The sequence below is a fragment of the Passer domesticus genome, chromosome 7 (genome assembly GCF_036417665.1).
Source record: "Passer domesticus isolate bPasDom1 chromosome 7, bPasDom1.hap1, whole genome shotgun sequence".
Classification (NCBI taxonomy): Eukaryota; Metazoa; Chordata; class Aves; order Passeriformes; family Passeridae; genus Passer; species Passer domesticus.
Genome location: NC_087480.1, coordinates 17,780,167 through 17,802,774, shown reverse-complemented (window position 1 = coordinate 17,802,774; position 22,608 = coordinate 17,780,167). Strand labels below are relative to the sequence as shown.

Below are 22,608 nucleotides of genomic sequence, written 5' to 3'. Positions count from 1 at the left end.
CACCACATAATGATTTTTAAAATACCTTTCAGCAATTACACCGGCAAAACATCAGCCCCCAAAAACAAGCAAAGCAAAAGAGCACAAGTTTTACCCAAGTGCACAGCAGGAAAATCTGAAATACTCTGAGCAGGTAGCTGTGCTTCTGAGATTATCAGTCAAAAAAGCTTTTTCCAAAGTCCAGCCCTGAGGCACACTGTGAATGCAGCCTAAGGACACCATTCTCTCACTGAAGGAAACAAAGGTGCTGTCAGGTGTGCAAAGTGATTCCTTCCTCTTGAGGACCTGGAAGTTTAAATGGTGTTAAAGTGCAAAAGACTCAGAGAAAAAATACACCTCTGAACAAAGAAATAACTCATTATACTTTGCACCTGTTTAAGGAAAAACTCCTTTTAACAAGTTGAATCATTAATAAAGGTGCAATTAAGTATCACATCATTAAGGGAACAGGAATGAAAACAGGGTGAACTCCCATTAAGAGACAATGCTAAGGTATCCATCTCGTTTAAAAAAAGAAACTTTCTCTCCTTGCTCCTGGTTACAGATGATCTCGTAGGGATTTGTTACTCACAAACATAAGATTGCTCCTGAAAGTTAGGAAACTGCTTTCCTGAGCTAAAAAGCTATAATTTGTTCCCATATTTCCAAGAAAAGGTGTTACTTATTGTGAAGAAGCACAGCAATGAGAACAAAAAAAAACCTTCAGGGAAAACTATCACTCATTTCAATATCACAACCAAGACATAAGCACAGGGAAAGTGACAAATTCTGCATTCTCTCAATAACAGATTCCCTTTCTGTGAACGTTGGAGGTTAGAATAGAGGAACTTCAATCACTGTGGCAAGCAGCCAGCTCATGAATAGCTTGCTAACATCAACAAGACTATTCGTATGAACAAATGCTCAAAATGACTATGAGACTTCTTGTATATCCTTTGTAATGGTAAAATCACCGGGATTACTGTGGTTTCTAAGTGCTCTCCCACACAGATGAAGAGCTGAAGTCAAGAAGAGTGTTCATGTGAGGAGCTCTGTAAGAGCTGCTGATAAACACTGAACTGCTCCTTTGGTTTTAGCTTAAAAAAAAAATAGAGCACATTGGAGCAGAACTACTGGACCAGCAGACACCAGGCTTTGACTAACTCTAACCGAGTGCCTGAAGTGAGATCCTGACATGCACTGCTCAAGAAAAATACAACTTCCACTGCCTGAACAGTTATGGTTAACTACCTACTCAGCTCTGCTGGAAGACCACGAGATTTCAAACCACATCCTCAAAGTAAAGAACGGGGCTGGCAATACATAAAGATCTGTGAGAAAGGAAGCACTGGAACTAGCAGCAAGGTGGGGTTGCCTGCATGGGCAGCCCTTCATTTGAATGCAAATGTAATTTTGGGGCAGGCAGTTATCTGTGACATCAGGCAGGACCTTAGTAAACTGTTACCACCAGCACCTGGTAAAACCATTGTTAATCATGTGTAGTAAAGGGACATCAGGGCTAGCAGGAGTCATTTATAGAGCCAGGCTGGGCTAGAAAAGAGAGAAAGAAAGAGGAGGGGAAGGGAGATCAAACAAACCCTGCGAGGAGCAGGATGTCCCAGCAAGACAAAGGCAGGCTGTGAGCATCATGTACGTGAGCTATCTGTTGGATAAAGACACCAGCATGTATCCGGGATCCGCAAGGTGCACCAGCAACGCCCTGCCCGTGCAGAACTTCGTGTCTGCTCCAGCCTACTCCGAGTACATGGGATACCACCCCGTGCCAGCCCTGGACAGCCACGGGCAGCCTGCCTGGGGCTCCCACTACGGCCCCCAGCGCGAGGACTGGAGCGCCTACGGCCCAGGCCCTTCCAGCGCCGGGCCCGCTGCCCACATCCATGGCTCGTCCCCTGGCCAGGGCTCCTACAGCTCTGCTGATTACAGCTCCCTGCACCCCGCTGCTGCTGCGCCCTTACCTCCTGTAGATACAATTAATGCCCAGCAGATCTCGCCCAACAGCCAAAGGCACAGCTCTTATGAGTGGATGAGGAAAACGGTGCAATCCACTTCCACAGGTAGGAGGGCAAGGAGGTTTTGTGCTGAGAAGGGATTTTTATTTGTTGTTGTGTCATTGGGGGGGGGGTTTGCCAGGTTCCCTGTTCAGAAGAAGGATTCAGGTTAATAAAGAAAGATCCTGCTTGCTCTGAAGGATTCTCTTGCTAGCAGTTAAATATTGGTTAAATTACTGGATGCTGGGTTTGGTCAGTTGATTATTTTTTGGGTTTCTTGATTGATCTTTAATCCTGTGGGAGATGGAAAGCAGTGTCCTTTCATTCCTCACTTCAGATATGTTTTTAAAGTTTGTGATATCCAATAGCTGCTTTTAATAGGAGTTCTATAGACTGGGATGGAACAGGAAGTATTGTATTTACCCCCACCTATTCTTTGCTTACTTTCCTCAAGTTTTGGAGTATCTAGGAAAAGTTCAAGTAAAATATGCACAGCAGGGGGTTGGCAGTAAGGCTTTTTACCAGAAACAACCCCTCCAAACCTCAGAACACTGAAATAAGATCTGCAAGATCAAACAATGAGTCAATGCTTCAAAAACAGGGATGATAAGGAAAGGCTTGCTTCACTTTGTAGTAGCAGCTCTCAGAATATGCAGGAATACAAAGATCCATGGTAACACAGCCTGGTCATACAGCCACAGATTAGGCTCTGCTGCACGAAAGTCAAGGAGTACAAAACAATTCTTCAATTGTATTTAAGCAGCAAAAATAAGCCATGAAGCTTGAGGGAAAGGTTCTGTTTTATTGGGAGGAGGAACAAGAGAAAAATATAAACATTGAGCATCCCTAAAACAAAAATCTGCACCCTGTATATGAAAAAAAAATATTAAACAAGAAAGAGGAGAAGAAAAAGAGGGGAAACTGCTTGAAAAAAACCAGAGGCATAATCTGCTGTATGAAAGTACTTGATCCTCTGAGGTGCTGAGCAGCTTTGACATGCACTGAGACCAGTAGAAATTAGGGATGCTCAATTCCTCCCCTAAAGAGATGATCCCACTATTTAAGTGCTGCATCCCAGGAAGGTTCCTTCCCTTTTCCTCCCTCCCTCCACACCTGCCTGTAAATAAAAGTCTTCAAAGCAGGGACTGAATCAATCTCTGGTGGAAAAGCAATTAACTAAAACAGACATTAGAGAATTGAAAGCAACCGCATAGAAAAGTTGTCTGTATTAAAATAATGCATCTAATTTGTATGGGCAGAGTCCTCCTCACTCCTGCTGAACAGAACTTTGGTTCATGGAGAGTCCACAGAATTCAATAGAGCAATCAGAACAGGCTGTTGCTCTATGTGAATAAGAATTTGGAGGGATAAAAAAGTTTGTATTTTTAAAATCATATTTGGTCTTCACTGAATATTATCCAAGAAAAAACAAAACGGGGCCTGTTTTGAAAAAACTTGCAGCTTACTTTTGAGGAATCCTTACAAGGGCAACAAAATTGCCCATTAATTGTGGGACTTACAGATGGCAGAACCTTGTTCAAAAAAACCCACTGCCACTCATCCCTCCCTTACCTGCTTTGTGCTCCTGTGGATCCCAGTCACCAAGGGAGCAAGACCTGATTTGTTTGATAGTGGGACACTGGGATAGATTGATACAGCACACACTCATACAGAGATATACATACATAATATAAAATATCACATTCTAACTGCTGCTCAAGAAGAACTTAGAGATTTCTAACTTTCCACATTTCAAGCCTGTAAAGGTCAGCTGGGAGTGTCTCCTTTCTGCAGTGGTCTAACAAGATATTGAGCATATCTGTGTGCAGAACTGGAGAAATCAGCAGGCCATAGGAACAGACCCTCCCAAATGCCCATGGGCCAGTGGAAGGCTACATTTAAAAGCTACTGAGTGCTGCTTTAGGGGAAAAATCCAGAGGAAGAATTCTCCTGCTGCTTCTTTCTCTCTTATATATATTAGTATTTCTGCTAGGCCAGGCAGGCTCAGTGCCAGCAGATCTGTTTCACTGGAGTTGGTTCCTTTCTTTCCCTTCACTCCTTCTCCTCTCCCTTTTTCTGTTTAAAAGCAAGGGCACTGGTATCCTTCATGGCTTCCCAAAAGATAAAATAAAGTACTTTCTTGCAGCAGTGTCAGCTCTAGGAAAGCACCCGAGTGACTCTGGTTCTGTACATGCAGGTGTTGCAGTGATTTCAGGGGTGTGAGCAGGCTCACTGCAAATGTTGTTTGCTGGATCATGATCAAACCCCTCAGAATTTGCTTAGATGGAATCAAATTCTTTTTACATCCTTAAAGCTGTCTCTGTTCACTGAGCGTTATCCTTCTGTCTCTTCACAAAACCTTTGGGCATTTCAGTAAACGTCTGGTGTTGCAAGAATGAAGGAATCACACTTATTATTTATTAGGTTTCCTTATTCCCTGTGAATAGATACAGACCACTGTTCTTAATGATGAAAAAAATGAGGCTTAGACTTACCTGAGGTGATCACAACAGTAATCATTCAGACAAAATAATTTTGCCATTTATTCATTACATTCTGCAAAGCACTAATTATCAATACTACTACTAATACTACTAATATTTCACTGTGAAAACAATAATTATTAAAGCAAGTAATTTTTGCAAGATATTCTCAGAAGTATGCAAGAAACTTTCCTGTAATCTTATCCCTTTAAGGCTGGGAGAGGTTCTTGCCAAAGGTTCACTCACTTTGAGTAGTCTGACTTGGAGCAGCTACAGAAACAAGGCCCTGAAACCGTGGCATTCCCATCTCCAGAGATTTCATGGTTATCTTCTCTTACTGGTGCTTTGCAGCCTCATGTCCTGACAGATGACAAACAAAACACTTTATTGTAATTTCTCCCAATGCCCTTCAGGTCTTTTGATACTGTTATCTACACAGCTAACCTGAAACAAAGGAACAAATTATTTCAAGTTTTACTCTGTACCTTTAAAAACAACATCGATGTAGAACCATGTGTTCAACTGATGTAAAGTGAAATTTGTGAGGTTACCTGAGACCTCTGGAAGATCTCATTATTTAATGTGAGATTATCATCCTGATTAATACTACTAGAACACATTTCCTGCAGGAAAGTCCTGCTGAGGCTTTCGTGCATCCTTCTTTCTCTGTCTGAAGGATGGCTGTCTGTCCCTGCCGAGGCACTGCAGGGATTGGATCCTCGGTGCAGAGCACGTAGAATCCAGGGCCCTGTCTCTGCACTCCTCAGGAAAAAGCCAATGTGTTTTGACTCAGAACACTTGAAGGGGAATCACTGAGTACTCAGGATTTTCAGCCACAAACACTGAGAGAAAAGACTCTGCTCCAACCCTTACACTACACCTCTCTCCTCAAACTCTCCTTAGAGAGGGTGAGCACAGCCAGGACAAGGAGCAATTGTAACCCAGAACAGAGCAAAGCCACAGACAGAAATGTGAGGTGGTAATTCCACACACACACACAAGACATAATTACAGGCAAATTCTTTGATGGAAAGTAGAATAAAACCACCTTAGAAGAAGCTACAAATCTCGTCCTGTTGATTTCGGGATTTTTATGGAGCTATGTCATCACTCGCACAGGAGTAGACTTGACTTTATGACTGTGTGAGAAAACAACACACACCTGTTGTAAAAGTGTGCCCAAAACACTGAGTTTGAGCAGGGAACTCCCAAGAGAATTTGCTCACAAAGCTGAAAGTGCACTTTAAGATCTGCACTTATGTTATCATAAAACAGGGTGGGGACATATTTTGAAACAGGTGAACTGATTCAGAGGAGAGATTTTTCCTGTAGATGACAACTCTCCTATCATTCTTCTTCAATAAAAATTTACTCTTCAGACACAAAAGACAGTTTTCTGCTGCTGATGACAGGAGAACTGAGAGCATCATGACTGAAGGCACTGTAAATGTATCACATTTAGTCTTTGAAGGAAGGAGTTATAGTCCCTCAAATGGAAGAGGAATAAGCCTCTTTAGAGGCCACTCCTGTAAAATGCTAAGTGCTAAAGAACATGCAACACTTGGGAAAAATCTCAGTTAATCACTTTTAGTCTATAGTCATTGGCAATGGGATTTCCCCTGGATTGCCACTCAGAAATCTACTGACATTTTCTGCAGGTTGAGTGCTTCTGCCTGTCCACTCATTGCTTAAAGAGAATAAAAATGACTCTGCTTTGGATCCAATTCCTTCTCTAGCTGAAGATGAATAGAAAAGTTTACACTAGCAAAGGGAAGAACAGAATTTGGCCAACAAGCTTTATTCCAGAATAGCAGAACATATTCAAAATTGAAAACAGAAAGGAAAATTCAAGTCTGTTGAAAGGTTTCAGTTCTATGATTTTATTCTGTTTTTTACCAAGAAAAATCTGAGCATGTATAAAAGAACAGACGAGCAAGATGTAGCAGAATATACAAACACAGAATTACACTGGGTTTCACAAACCTTTAGCACCTAACTTTGCACTAATGCACAGGACCAGGACACCCACTCACCACACCAAGGTTTCTGGCAAGAATATTATACAAGATTGGATCTATGTCACATTTTTCAATACAGTGGCTGGTGGGATTTTTTAAATTTAGTTTTACAGAACATCATGTGCAGCACAATGTTTGTCTTCAAAACTTATTTTAAATTACTTTTGCTTCACAATTTCAATTAAGTCAGTGAAATTACTGACTTAAGTCCAGGAGAATTTGTCCCTTACTTTTCCTATGCTTTTAAAGTACATAGGTAGTCAGAGTCTTAAACAAAACTGAGGCCTGATCTCTGTCAGTCTGTATCTTTATAAACTCAAAAATTAACATCAGTTTTTAATACTAAAGTAACAGAGATGCAGGTGGGAACAGAGCATATCCTCAGGTCAGAAGCTGTTTGACATTTCTGGGATAATTTAAGGTAACATCCAGTCACCAAGGACAGCCAGAACTTCCTCTGAAACGCTGCTAAACCCTGGGATCCAGGGCTGCAAATGCATTGTCAGCAATCCCACAGAAATCCCACTCTATCCTACCCTAGAACATCTTCAGGCAGCTTCTGATTTTATGAAAGATGCTGGTTTCAGTGCCTGCAGAATATTCCTGAAAAGTGAAGAGAAGAGGCTCTGAAAGAGGGCCCAGGGCTGGTTCTAATGCTAATTTATTTTGCTTTGTAAACAAGTTGTGAGGTCCGATGGTGGGTTTTTTTTTCCTTTCCTGGCCTACATTGTCTGAGGTTTTGAGGCCTATCTGTCATATTGAGGCAACAGACCCTTTTAACACTTCACTTTGCTTTGATATGCAGTCTTGTCTCTTCCTTCTCCCTCTTTTCTTCAGGAGTTATATTGCCGGAAAGGGTGATGATTTTCACAGCAAATAAAGAGGCCTTCTCCCAGCTTTATTGTCTTCAGAAGAAATACTCTGTGAATTTTATGACCAATGGGAAAGCTGTTCCCTTCCCCCAGCTCAAAACTTGGCCAGTCAAAAATTGCCAGAGTGCAGCATTGTTAAACTATATCCCACAAAAAGACTTCCAGCTCTGAAATGTCTGATTCCTTGCTGGTCCAAAGGCACTCCTCAGTAGCCACTAGAGAAGCAAAAGAGGTTTTGACAAAACTCCCTCTTCTTATATAGCTCATTAAACCCAGGAAACCCACTCCCCCAGCACAAAGGCAAGCAGGCTGCAGAGGTAGCTGCTTCAAAGCCCTTTTGTTTCATTTCTCTTCCACCCAAGCACCAATAATCTCTGCAACCACAATTCCGTGGTGGAACTGTCCATGCCAGAACATATTCCCTATAGAACTGACACTGTACTGCTGATTGTAATTTTAACCTGTCACTAACAACAGATGGATTAATTAAGATGGTACAAAGTCAAATGTTGGCTATTTCACTCACCTAAGTGAGGAAAATATGCAGGAAAAATATTCCATTAAAGAATTGCATTAATACAAGGACTTTCATCATTGCATTATTAAATTCTGCCATTATGTCCTGAGAAGTGAAGAACATTCTTCCAATATCTGTGGGGTGAATCCACTAGTCCCACCTCAAATTTTACTCAGGTAATATTTCTCCTGGAAATAAAATTAAAATTGAATTTAAATTGAAATTAAAACCAGTAGTTCTGCAGAACACAGTGGAGTGGATGTGCTCTGTCTAACAGAGGGAATTCAGAAGCTGAAGTCCCAGACTGTTTAGGGATGGCTTCTGTTGCTGCTGTTTGTTAACTGTGGCAAAGAAAAGTGTGCTTTGCCTTTGAAAGGAAATGCCATGTGCAGACTAATTCCAGCCCAGCATCCAACAAAGGCAGTAGGAAGACTCTCAGTGACACCAAGGAGAGTAAAGGCCTAACAAACTAAAATATGGCTCTGCCAGAGCTAAAAGTGCCTCTTAGAAGACTGGCAGATCTCAGCTACCATTGTCTCTTGTCTCTCACACACAGTATTACTTCACACATTAAAAAAAATCAAATTATTAAAGACAAGGTTTATTTGACACATCAGAGAACTTTTCTCAGAGCAATTCTCAGAATTTCCTTACTTTTGCTTTTTTACTTTTTAAATTATTTTATTAACTTTAAGAAAGAAATTAGATGTCAAAGCTCCCAATCTTCCTTCAAAAAGAATCTAGATATTATCAGTTCCACTAAAAAAAACCTGAGAGCTACTGGTGCAGAAATAAAAGATCTTATGGGAGAAAATTCTGTATTCCATGTACATTTAATTTCTTCTTCTAAAAAGAAAGAAAAAACCCAAAAACAAACAAAAAATCCTACCAAAACAAACAAACAAAAAAGCAACACACCACAACCCTCTCCTATTCAGGTAGTAAGGGTTTAAGAACTTAAAACCAGAAACAGGAAGGTTTTTCTTGAAGTTTACCACCTTGTTTTGGCAATAGAAGAACATTTGATATTTGTCTGTGCCTTCTGAATGAGAATAGAGGTCAAGATAAGATCACCTTGTTGCTCTTTTGTGTACTCCATCTTAACAACACAAAGGACACTAAGGAAACATGTTAAACATTTTGTCCCGTAGAATGACCCCAAATTCTCATTTGAAGAGGAAAAAACCTTTAACCAAACTACCAGTTAAAGAGATCAAAAGTTCAAAAATATCAAGCGAGGCATTAAAGCACCACAGGTTCCCATATGTTAAACAAACAATTTACACTTCCAGTGAAGGAAAACAAATGTTCTGGTATTTATGTGGACTGAACTGAATCACTGCTGTTCCTTAGAGACTCTACAATTCTTACCTTAATGTTCTAAAATTAGCAGCACTTTTCACTGGATTATCAGTGCAAATCACTGGGCTAATTCTGCTCCCACTGCAGTTTCACAGAGGTGGAAAGGCCAGTGAATGAGAATGTCCTGCACATCTTCCCCAGCCAGGCAGCACCTTCACAGACAGGTAGCAGATTGAGACAAAGGACTGAGCAGAACGCACAGCCTAAGGAGCAATCCCACACCTATTTCCCTACTGAAATATTCCAAGTAATCAGGCTGATGGCCTTAAGAAGGGTTGGAAGATGCCCAGAGCATTGTAAAGGCACTACTGATGCTCCCCCAGGCTTGGAACATGGGAGCTGAAGGACCAAATTCTGATGAAGATCCTACAAGCCTGGGGAGAGTCCTAGAGAACCCCTGTCTTGTAGGGTGAACCAGAACCATCCCCATCCAGGGTATAAAGGGATTTATTTACAGCATTGCACTGCCCAGGACTTCCAGTGCTCACCAGCTCTGGCTCTGGGATCTACACAAATAGTACAAAGAGGAGCAGGACCTCAAGAAACCTCTAATGCAAGCAATAGGTTGGTGAGCCAAAAATTCTTAGAAATAGCAAAGTCCTGACTGTCAAATACTGGAAGAGGCAAAAGTGACCCTATATAGTGTGTATGGCAAGTGGAAAGAAATGCTAACTTTAAATATGTTCCATAAAAAACAAAGAAACACCACAGATGGGGGGAAAACACTAACCCAGGATTCTGCTGTAGTCCTGTACCCTGCATGCTGATCTTTGGGAGCTGGAAAGGGAGTGGGAAGGAGGGGCTGGGTAGGAACAGGCCTTTGGCAGCACTGAGAGATGGCCCCTCCAGCTCCTCTCTCCAGCCAGGGAAAGCTGCTGGCTCTGGGGCTCTGTGCCACTGGGATCTACTCAGACACTAAAATGTTACCAACTCCATGCCTGGGAATCCATTTCACCCCATTCCAAATTAACTGCTCCTATTAGAGTGTAATTATTAGGAGCTTGTGGCACCTGTTTTTTGAGGAGTTAGGCATTCCTGTAACCCTGTCAGAAAAAGCTGTGTAAGCAAACAGGAGCTGCTGGGCAAAGCCACAGGGCACCTGCAGCAACAGCAGATGGGTACAGGTACAAACACCTGAGTTCTGTGCATCACCTGAGAGAACCTGAACCTGAGGGGGTTCTTCTGCTGCAGTGACCACTGAGGACACAGTTTCACAACCTCCAGCATCACAATGGAATACAGAGCAAAAAATTACTGAAAATATATTCCCTGTCCCAGACAATTCACTGGCTAAATATGCACATCTGAAGGAATGTCCATATAAATACAGGTAAACAAGGAAGCACAAAGTGGTCAGCAAAGATGAGAACACTGGTTTTAACACAACAATGATCCAATTTGTTAAAAATGTGGGAAGATCTCAGGCTCTGGCTTTAAGCAGGTGCTGATCTCCAATATATTGATTCCCTAAATCATAAAACACAGAGGAAGGGAGACAGCAGCAGCCTTTTCCACTCTCAGCTTTCTTTCAGAGCAGCCACACATTCTGTCCTCAGAAATGACCCCGTATGGAACCCATAAAATTTCAGCTCCTTGCATCTGTGTTCCCTGGCTCCTGTCATCTGCCATTGCCTTTTAATGCCCTGGATGCTGCTGAGCCGTGGCTGCTCCACTCAGCTGCACCCAGAGCTGGAGGGAGGCAGCAATGCTGCTCCCAAAGCAGCAGATGCTGCAGTTCCCTGCCCATTGTGAAGTATTATTGCTTGCCTTTTCTCTTTTTTATGAACTGCCATCTGAAAATCTATATTACTGTTCCCTGTGCTGTTATTGGGTTGTGGGCAGACTGTGGCAGACTGGATGGGAAAACAAAACCTCCAAATTGCAGTAACAATCACAACTTTGTGGGGATTTTTCTAGCAACAAGAAGTGAGGAACTTTGGAAGCTCTCAGTATTTTCTGTGCAGTAAAATGTCCTTGACAGTTTTCTCTCAGGCAGGTAAGAGTGTCAGCTCTAGGGACAGAGACAAAAGCAATGCAACACCAGGCAGGATGTTTGCAGCAGAGCTGGGAACAGAACCCAGGTTTCCTGGCTCCTCATTCTTACCAGGAATGCCTTCCCTTTCCCAAATGATAACACAGGGGTGATAAAGAACACGAGAAGCAGTTTATTATCTATTTACTAAGGAGCAAACCTAGTATCTGATGGTATGAACCTCTTGTGTTGTAAATCACGACTGAGTCAAGGGAGTTACTCTGGGTAAGTGCATAGAGAATCAGGCCTAAAATCCCCCCAGATATTTTCAAATGCAAAGCCAGATATTTTGTGGTACTAAAGTGAAAAAATTCTAGCTTGAAGCAATGTGTTCTTCTTTCAAAACAGGTAAAACAAGAACGAGAGAGAAGTACCGAGTGGTTTACACAGATCATCAGAGATTAGAATTAGAGAAGGAGTTTCATTACAACAGATACATTACAATCAGGAGGAAGTCTGAACTTGCTGCAAACCTAAGACTTTCCGAGAGACAGGTAGAGTATGGATCACTCATCCAGGCTTTCCTTTGAATTTATGACTGCTGCTGAGGAGATAACTGTATGGTAAATACAGAATACAGAAATGTTAATGCCTCGAGTAACCAAGCACTGGGTTCCCTTTGCAGTAGAACCCAAACCAGGGCTGTGCAATAACCCAGGAAATGCACACACCATCTTTTTCCCATTCTGAGAAACACGAGTTAAACCACATCACCAAAATCCTGCCTGGTTTTCTCTCTGGGCTGTGACAACAAGGAGAATTTCATGCTTTCTAAAGCAGAAGTCCTGGTTCTGCTGGGAATTCAGTGGGAATTCCATAACCAAATGCAACAAGGTCGGTCTCAGCGGAGATGGAAGTGATGAGCTCAAGTATGGGCAGGACACTTGACGGGTTTTGTTTCCTTGGCTGCCTTGTACCTTTTGTTAAAGGTTTCCTACATACGTGCTACTCCTTTCTCCTGCCCCATTTCCTCCCCTCCAAATTCCACTTCTGTTCCCAGAAGATAAATCAAAACACAATCCCGTGATTAGGTCTGATTCACTATTGTTTTATGGGCTCTTCTGAGCAGGAATTGTCCAGAGCCCACCCATTGTAGCACTGTCCATCCAACCTGAACTGGCTCACACAGCACATGCTGAGCTTACAGAAATGGAGAAGCAAACACCCAATTTGCACATATTCCTCAATCTGCTGCTGAATGCCAGGATTTAATTGTTGAAAATTAAAATTGTTTCAGCTAGGTATAAAAAACACACTGTATGTCTTTTTGCTGGCTGTTAAAACATTCATAATTTGACTTAATAATGGTGAATTTGAATATTATGGTCCTGCTTCTGTAAACAACCAGTGATATTTACTTGAAACTTCCTAGCTCAGTGATAATTCCTGATGAATGTTTTGTAAGTGTATTTGAAGAGGTGAAACAGAAATATGGGATCTATTTCTTTGTATATATTGGGGAAACTTGGCAACAGCTTTTGCAATATTTGTTCTTCTTCACCATCATCAATATATCAAGAGCAAAATTAATTCCAGTTCATACAACCTACATCTCTGAAGTGGTTTTTTTTTTAATGGAAGATTAAGTAAGAAATACCTGATAGACTCTCACCATCACCCTTTTGTACAAATTTAAAAACTCCAAAATATGAGCACAACTGAACACACACTGTTCTATCCCAAGTTTCTCTGCACACTACCTAAAAACTCAATTGATTTTCTGGAAAAACCTTTTTCCTGCCTCTGCCAAAATCCAAAATTCTCTGGAAGGAATATCTCAAAAGAACAAAGAAAAATTGTTTAAACAAGGAAGGAAAGATGCAATATCTAATTAAGAAAAAAAAAAAAAGGCAAAGTGAAGCACTGTTAATAGAGGAAGGATACAGAAATAAAGGAGATTATGAGGATGGGAAAGAAGAGAGAAAATCAGACTTCAGGGGAAGAGTGATTTGCATGAAAAAAATAATTGAAAGGAAGGAAGGCAACAGGTGAAGAACAAGTCAGACAGATGCAGCTGGCCCTGTCAGCTTTCAGTCTGACACTACAGATCTGCTCTTACTTGGACTTATTTGATAATTGGCACACAATCCTGCAGTTCCTACTAATTCCTCTTTGCTTCCCTAGTTTAACAACAAACCAGAATAAAAACCCCAATTCACAGGCAGGCAGGAACACTGAAGCCAGAGGGTAATTCTGGAATGTTGGTTTTGTTTTTAGACTGTTTCATCTTTTCATACATTTTGGCAAATATATGAGAGAAATTTAGAAATGAGAATGGATTATCTCTGCACAGTCAGAATGCAAGAGATCTGAGAGGGCTTGAGACTGGCTTAATAGAACATAATTTGGTACTGAAATGATATTCCAGAACTAAGACAACAAAAGGAACTGCCAAACATCTCAGATGGCAGCCTGGGACTTAAGAGACCTGGGTTAAATTTACATGGGCTTTGCATGTATTTGAATCCTTCAACTGTAAAATGGAATGTAGTGCCTCAAGGAGAAGCACCCTGAGACTGTCACAGAGTCCTTAAGATATTTTGTTGGACTTCACCAGTGATCTTCTTTTAAAATGCAGCCTGGTTGCCACAGGTGTTATCACCTCTCACTGTTTTACCTCCTTTCCAATCATTCTCTTTCCCCTTCTAGTTTCTAGCAAAAAATAACTGAACAGACCAATATTTCTCAGCAAAATATTGATTTTTTTTTTTCTCTTTGGGTCATAGAAAACGGTGACAGAAGTGTTTGTTTTGCTGGCTGCACAAAAAAACACAACAAACCTGAGGTAGCTTGACTTATTACACTGACAGGACATGATCCAGAGCCACTTCCAAGGATAAACTACTGGAGTGCACAGCTTTAAATCCAACCCTGGGGATTCACATCCAAAGCCAGTCCAGTTACCACAGAACATTTCACACCTCAACAAGTGCTGCAGTGTTTTCAGCTGACCATTACTCACCTTCAGCTCACATCCTCACTTGTCCCACCCCGGTGAAGATCCACCTCCAGCAGGTCCTTCATTCCTGCCCAAAGGTGGCTGGACAGGGCAGGGACACTGGTGCCACTGGATTGTGTGGGAAGCAGCAGCAGATTCTGGCTCCATCTACAAATGAAGTAGAAAGCACTCAGCTATTCAGGCACTGCTATGACAATATTTTGAATTAATGTTGTGTATTGCTGGTGAAATTCCGCTCAGAAGTGAATTTCCACTGGTTTCCACACTGGAACTCGCTAATTAACATGCACCATCCAACCAGGAAAGCTTTTATGCCTCACTTTATAGGCCAGTAGCAGATCTTGGCTTGCCCTGACTAGGGCATATCGTTTTCAGTGTAACAATACTTTTGCATAATTTTGGCAATCACTAGGACACATGAGATTCTGTTGTGTTAGATTTTGTTTCAAAAAATTAAATAAATCAAATCTCATTCCATAAAGAAATAGCTGAACTAACAACAAAACTCACTTTTTATCAAGCTATTAATAAACATTTTTAGTAGATAGGAAAGATTACGTGTATGAAAAACAAGCAAACAGCTCTGTTGTCTGACATGTCTGTTTGTCATTGCCTTTCCCAGTGGTCCTCATGCCGCTGATTTTCCCTATGATTCTGTGACTAAGTACACAAAGAACCACATTCATTCTGGCAGCAACTGAAAACAATTTCCCTCTGCTCCTCTGCAGGTGAAAATCTGGTTCCAGAATCGCCGAGCCAAAGAGAGAAAATTAATGAAGAAGAAAATGACTCACTTTGACGGCAGCGGCAGCCTGGGCTCCCTGCAGAGTGACTCGGGCCCGGTGAGCCCCATGCCGGGCCCCGAGGCCCAGGCCCACTCGGACATGGCCGGCTCCCTGTTCCCGGCGCCGCCGCCCGCCGCTCTCGCCATGGGCGGCCTGCAGCACGGAGGGACCCTGCCGCAGGTGGTGGCCTCGCAGTGAGCCTGCCACGGTGGCACTGAGCCCACGGAGCGGCACTGCAGGAGCCGGGGGGGTCCCCAGTGTGACACACCTGGGGCACACGCGCTTCAAGGACACTAAACCAGAGCCAGGCCTGCCTGGAGCCGCGGTGGTACTGAACCCATGGAGTGGCACCACAGGAGCCGGGGGACTCCAGCGTGACACACCTGGGGCACACACGCTTCAAGGACACTAAACCAGAGCCACACTAAACTAGAGCCAGGCCTGTGGGAAGCCATGGTGGCACTGAGCCCACGGAGCAGCACCACAGGAGCCGGGGGTCCCCAGCGTGACACACGTGGGGCACACGCGCTTCAAGGACACTAAACCAGAGCCAGGCCTGTGGGGAGCTGCGGTGGCACTGAGCCCACGGAGCGGCACCGCAGGACCCAGGGGACCCCAGCGTGACACAGCCTGGGGCACACACGCTTCAAGGACACTAAACCAGAGCCAGGCCTGCGTGGAGCCATGGTGGCACTGAGCCCATGGAGCGGCACCACAGGAGCCGGGGGGACCCCAGCATGCCACAGCCTGGGGCACACACGCTTCAAGGACACAAACCAGAGCCACTCGCCAGGTGTGCGGCACAGCACCAGCTCCCGAGGGCCAGGGAACTGCAGGAGTCCCTGGGGAAGGGGATGGATGCCTGTGCCACAAGGCCAGGAGCCCTCCGGCCCGGGAGCAGCTGGGAGGCACGGGGAAGGAGAGCCCAGGAGCAGCCACAGCCACTGGTTCCACCGCAGACACAACAAAAGCACCAAACTTGGCCCAGGCAATCAGTCCCACACTGCTGAGGCAGCTGTGCCCGAGAATATCCCTGCTCCTTTGATCTCCACAGTACAGGTTCCACGTACTGATCCCACTTGTGGCTTTACACATGCATCTTGAGAAATGCAAACCTGGCTGATGGGTTTTGACCCACTCGATGGAAAGCCTGGAGCCGGGTGGTGGCACTCACTGCATGCTAAGGGCAAAGGTCAGGGATGAGCTTTTTGGAATTTTTGGGGGTTTGACAGGTATGATTTCCAATGCTCCATACACTGGTGTAAACAGGCACTCTTCCATCTTACTATAAACGTTTTGAAAGCATTCTGGAATTGTGAATCTTGGCCCAAGTTCATTTTTGGACAAAGAAAATTCACGTCAGATTCATTCTGGATCCTAAAAGAAAGAGCAAAGCAGGGCAAAAATCCTTTAAAAAAGTCCAAGTGTTTCAAAAAGTGACTGCATTTCATGAGACAGCAGAGCCCATGGATAAAGATGCAATAATTGCATTCAACCAATTTTAAATCTGGTCCAGTTTTATGAGTTATTGTGACACTAATAAATTTGAGAAGCCAAATTAATAGAAGAAAAAGCAAACAAAACACTTAAAATAAAGCTCTCAGCATTTTTCATGGGGGTCTCAATTCCTGAAGGGCTGATCCCTTCCACACTAAGCAGAATTTGGTAGGTAATCAGTACTTAACAATAATCTGGATACTTATTTCCCCAATATGATTCCCAATTGCATGCACAAAACTTTTGTCTGCAAAGGCAAAATTTTTAGAGCACATGAGTGATTTGGGAAGTATTCCCTCATTGTCTAAAAAGTTTAGAAATTTAGGATGCCTATCCTCAGCAATTTCCATCAAGGTATCCCCTGAAATCTCTGTCACTGTCACTGCAAATGAGACTTAGGAGCATTAAGTCATTTAGGCACTATATTCTTGGGTTTGTTCTTTAATTATAACAAATAGTACTATTAGAGTATCGAAATGTTGGTGATGTGAAATTACTTTGTATATAAAGAGCATTAAAATAAATGTCTTTTTTCATAACCATTTTGCAATGTGTATCATCTACTGCAGCAAGTGAACCTGCAGATTTTCATGGTTAGTCTTCTTGAATTGCAATATCATGTTTAAAATAAGAGTGATGATAAAAGAGTTTAGAGAAATTAGAGGAGCATGAGAAGAGCAGGGTGGTTCAGGGAGCCAGTAGCTTTCACTATTAGCAACTGGATTAATAATTTTGTTTGCAAGAAGGACAGTGCTAAACAAAGGTAGAGTTCAATGAAATGGAGAAGGTGCACTGTAAAATTGTAAAATTCCCACTCATTCCTGTCACAGTGGTGCTCCATTTGCTGCCAAGAGCACAGGTAACACAGGGGAGAGGAAGAAGGTGCAACTCAAAGTTCAGCAACAGAAAGTCTCCAACTGATTTCCACACGGTAGGAAAAGAGGAACATGGCAAAGAGCACACGGGAACAAAAGGGATTTCCCATCCTCATCAATGAGCATTGCAACCAAACTGCTCTCCCAAGAAAGAGCCATTGGATCTACCCAAAAGAGGAACCCACTGGAAACACACAGCACAGCCATTGTGCTGGCAGAGGGAAATGTCAGAGATCTTATGCACATATACACAGATATTTAACTTAACAGACTGGAAAAGCTTCACTAGGAAAAGCACCCTCACACTGGCCAATGAAATGGAATTGTGCTTGCAGACTAGAGAAAAAACAAAAATCCAGATTTAGTCTTTCAGAAGGTAAGAATACAGAGGGAAACTTTGTCTTTTGCACTGATATACTATAAATTGAGACCTAGTTCAAGCTAAGTGATCAGAAGCCTGGCCCCAGGGTTCTGCAGAATCAGGTCCACAGCTACCTATTTTAATCCCATTTTCATGACACAACTTAGTTTTGCATTAATATTTCTAAAAGGAAAAAAGTACTTCAAGGAAGAACTTTAAGAAATGTTTCTGAACACAACATCTTTCTCTTTAAAATTATTTAAACATCATTCAAAGAGAGTGGGATCTGGCAGAACGACCTGGTTTATCTTGTTTACATGTAGAAGAGTTATTGAGGAAGATAAGTGACCACTTTGAAGATCTGCTTCATTTCTGCTCCAGTTTGCTGAAAGCATGCTTGCTATAGGTTGCTATGTGTTTCCAATCAGAAGTTGTTAAGTACACAAAATAAGGCTGGATTTTATTTGCAGAAGCACATGTTCAAAGGTTAAAATTTATTGCTCCAAAAGCAGTATCTATAAACCAGGGCAATACCTTAGAGATTATTAACCTTCTAGTTATGCCAGTGGCTGTTTTAAGTAGTTCGATTTTTTTGTAAGAATCCCCAGCAATCTCTCCAGTTAAGTATTTCCAATGGGCTCTAATCCTTTAAACAGTTGCCCACCAAACCCCAAAGGAAGTGATTTTTCTCTAAGAAGCTTGTGCAGTGCTGTTAACTTGCTGTACTCTGTCCAAATAAAAATAAGAGAGACAGAAAATTACGGACAAATCAGCTGAAATTATTTGGGTGCATTTACTCTGGGTTATGAAATACTGGTGCCATCCTCAGGCTAATACTCACTTTCTTCCTGACTTTGGTATATCAAATAACTCATCACTTTTATCACATCTGAAAACTCAGGACACTAAAGCAGAGTACTGTGAAGATTGATTGGTTGTTAGGGAAGTGCCTTGAAGAAGAAAAGCATACCTTAGGCTACATCACAGGAATATCTAAGCCCTTAATCCTAATTGTGATTAAAAGAACTATCAAGGAATATCCAATTTTCAGAGGAATTCACTAAAGTTTAAACCCTGTTTCCCTGCTAGAACTGTGATCTAGATGGTATAAAAAAACCCAAGCAAACAGCACCTTCTACCAAATCTTCTTGCAATTAAGCAAAATATGCAATTCAAAATGATATTTCTAAAAACAAAACCTTCAATTCTTGCTTAGGGGTTATGCAATCATTAAGGGACTTAGGAGAGAGCGTCAAATATGTGCCACCTTCTACCCAAGAAGGAGTTTCAAAAATACATTAATTGTGGATGTTACCATAAAAATTAAAAAGCAGATTTCTGCTTGAGCTCCCTTGTTTGGTTTGCTGGGGCGGTCCAGGGGCACTGAAATGACACATCCCTGAAAATGACTCACAGTCACATTCAGATGGCAGTTGGACACAATACTGTGCAAAACTCACCAGCTAAAGAAATAGGCACAAGTTTTATGATTAAAATGTTTGGCAGCTGTTTTCACACCCAAAGAACACACTTAAAATTATCTAAAAAATAAAAAACCTGCTCATAAATGTCTGACAATAAATGGAGAGGATTAATTAAGATACACCTCTTGGTCATCCAAGCCCCAATGAACAGGATTAATTAAGATATTGAGGCTTGGTCATCCAAGCCTCAACAAACAGAGTCCCTCTGAGGCAGCAGAGACTCTACATGGACAGGAAGCCCAGAGTTAAACGTGTGGGGCAGAAATGCCAGAAAACTGCAGGTGGCAGGCAAACAGGGCAGGCAGTGGATTCCTTTGTTACCTCCTGCAGGAAAGCCAACACCAAATAATGCCTGCAGGATTCACAGGGAGCACCCAGCAGTCCCACCCAGCCACACCTGGGCAGGAGGGATCAGCTCAGTGCCCTGCACTGCTCGGGAAGGAACCAAATCAATGGCAATCGAGGAGTTGCTGTTCATTTTCATGGTTCTGCTAAAGAATTGATTTACCCTGGGGTTCACACACAGCCTCTGTAACTCCTGCTGAATTCAAGCTGCTTGTGGAGCAGTAAGGAATGCTCTTATTTCTGTCAGTATTGATTTTGAAGCAGAAGTTAAGTCATTTCGATTTCAGAATAGTAAGACCCTCCTTTAGCTTCAAACCATTCCTTCCTGGCAAAATTGATGCAGTTTATCCATGAAATATATTAATAAAACACACTTTAACATTTAGAAATTAAAAATAAGTCATTAGCAGCAGTTAGAAAAACAGAAGTGGGGCAGACAGAAGGGTAAATGCAATCAGCTTTCTACCAGCCACTTTTCATCATTTTTTCAAAAAGATTTGTTAACAACCAAAACTTCAGAGCATGAAATTAAACCAAATACCACTGAGGAAGGCTTCACAGACAGCTGGCATCTTTATTTCTCCTGTTGCTCTCTTATGAAAAACAGATCCCCAGTAGGGATCAGAGACACAGGGCAGAACTGAAATTGTGCTGTATCCCTTCCTCCTTTTCCCCAGAAGATTCAGTTCAAGTGAGAACAGCTCAGTCAGCAGTGCTCATTCAGCTCTCTGAGCTGTGCCACATCTGCCACGTGCACATGCTTGCATTTCAAGCCCTGAAATGAGACCTAAGTAGGGCTCTGTATATTAAAAAAGCCCAATTTAAAAGGGCAAATAAAATTTTCAGAAGCTTTGTGTTTGTTGAAGCTTCAATAAAAGCAAAAGCCACCTCTTTAGCTGTGTTTTAAGATTTTAAACCCAACTTCATCACTAGTTGGGGTTTTTCCCAACAGAACTGCCCTCAGCTGACAACAAACCATGTCCTGACCAACCTTTCCTCAAGGTTCCTACTGCTGCCTAAGAATTTTAGGAGGAACGAATGTTCATGCAAACCCAGCTTGAATTCAGGGTCAGTAACACCTCCAAAAAACTGCATTAGAACAATCAGCAATAGAGAGTTCCCTAACAAAGTCCTGAGCGTGAAATTCCAAGCCTGCAGCTCTAAAAGCATGGGCTAGGAGCATTCCTGAGCCTGCAGTGTTACTGGAGTGGTCATCTGGAGGCAAGAAAACATCTATTCCTATCACCTGAGCCACAACGGGGCACATTCAGCCCACCTGCTTTTTGATTCTCCAAACCAAGAGAGATTTCACATCATTTTCATGCTTCAAAGACAGACAGATTATTGTCTTCTTATCTCCATATAAAAGGAAGAGTAATTTTATGAGTAAGAGTTCCTAATAAAAACTATCAGAGTTGTAAACACCTTTAATGTAAGTTATCGTTCTACAGGCAAGTTTTAGAGTAACAGTAGTCCTGAAATTGCAGTTTTAATAGCTGTCATTAAAACACTTAATTGCACGTTTGTGATTATGTTATTATTACTGGGGTGGAATTGCTCCCTAGAACAGCTCTTATACAATAGTGCACCATCTCCACTGCCTGTACAAACAAACCCTTTAGAGTTCCAGTGGTGAGCACCACACTTGTTATTATTGATAGTTTTTCATCAACCACTTGTTAGAAAATTAGAAAATTTTCTTCCCCAAAGATCTCAAAGTACATTTGATTTAACACACATAAAACTTCACTTCAACAACCACTGAGACAACTCCCAGGGCCACTGGTTTAGTAGATAAATTATACCTGGCATTTGAACAGGTGAAGAAAAAAAACAACCTTGGAGTTTGGTTTTCCTGGCAATCCATCTCTCTGAATTCTGCCAAGGAGCACAGCACTGCTGCTGCTGGTGCCACACAGATCTCTCCTGTTTCTGCAGAAAATGGTGCAAATGCAAGACTCCACATGGCAGAGCTTTCTGGATGTCCAGCCCGCTGCCCCAGAATTGGTTTCACTTCCCCACCACCCCAGAGAGTCCAGAGAGGGCCCATGCTCCACCAGCACTTCCACAGGCAGCACACCCAACCCTGACTCCAGCCACTGCCATCCCCCACAGCCCAAGGCAATGGCAGTTCACTTCTCCCCTTCTTTTTTGTACTCCCTGAAGCCATGCCCACCAGAAACATCCCTGAACTGCAGCCTGAGTCACTGCACTGAAGGGTCAGTGGTTCTGTGGCTCTGAAGCTGCTGACGTGCTGGGCTGAGCATGGCCAAGAAACCATCCTTGGAAGGCACACTCAGATTAACAGCTCTCAGAAAACAGAGAGCTACCCCAAAATTTTGGTAGCCTCAAACTACCAGACAACATGCAAAGGTACAGCTCCTTTTTAATATCTCCCCCCTGTTCTGTTACACAAAACAGGAGATATCAAACAGATATCAGATCATTTGAACATTGCCATTTTAGCTATCTTATTCTCACTTTGGTGTTAAAAATCTGCAGTCCTCCTCAGCAATCTTATCCTGCTATGTAAATATTTTTAAACAAAATGCCTTATTCAAAGCTTACTATTGTTAGCTGATATCAAATCAGTGTAGCAAATTGCCATCAGAGTATCTTGATCTAATTATGTTCTGGAAAGAATCGAAATAGAACTGAAGAAAATTCAGATAATGGAACAGGCAAAACAAGAAAGGGAAAGGAGGAGCATAAACAAAAGATAAAAGAAGAACAGAGAATAAAGGATAACGCTCTGAGATACAAAAAATATGATTAAGTGATACTGAAATTGTGGGGGTATGTGCAGAGACATCCCATAAAGCAAGAAGAACCCCAGGGATTTAAAATGTTCCCATCATCTACTGCAGAATATGAGATTACATCATTCACAGGGATGTGAAAATGGTGTGCTTGGGGGAAGTCAGACAACGGGGCTGAGCTCAAATCTCTGAGCAGCCAATGTTCATGGATACCCCTGATGCAGATGGAGCCAATGAAGCCAAAACCTTCCCCTCCTATGGATCTGCCTAT

The 22,608-nt window shown here is 42.3% G+C and overlaps 1 protein-coding gene and 1 long non-coding RNA gene across 8 annotated transcripts in view; one reads left to right on the top strand and one right to left on the bottom strand.

The window, feature by feature from the left end:
• The window catches only part of LOC135304623 (uncharacterized), a 201,543-nt gene that overhangs the window by 161,157 nt on the left and 17,778 nt on the right, over nucleotides 1–22,608 (bottom strand). For 5 of the 7 annotated variants that reach the window (XR_010365927.1, XR_010365931.1, XR_010365925.1 and 2 more), the window contains exons 3-4: nucleotides 14,235–14,378; nucleotides 4,718–4,831 (exon numbers count right to left, since the gene is read on the bottom strand). This is a non-coding gene — a long non-coding RNA (uncharacterized LOC135304623). Of the gene's footprint in view, nucleotides 1–4,717; nucleotides 4,832–7,887; nucleotides 8,067–9,249; nucleotides 9,393–14,234; nucleotides 14,379–22,608 lie in introns of all 7 variants that reach the window. The other 2 variants (XR_010365929.1, XR_010365930.1) reach the window with 2 other exon arrangements.
• LOC135304621 (homeobox protein CDX-1-like) lies at nucleotides 1,482–15,214 on the top strand. The gene is made up of 3 exons (XM_064427232.1): nucleotides 1,482–2,054; nucleotides 11,621–11,766; nucleotides 14,960–15,214. The coding sequence occupies exons 1-3, from the start codon at nucleotides 1,628–1,630 to the stop codon at nucleotides 15,212–15,214; spliced, it is 828 nt and encodes a 275-aa protein (XP_064283302.1). The 5' UTR covers nucleotides 1,482–1,627.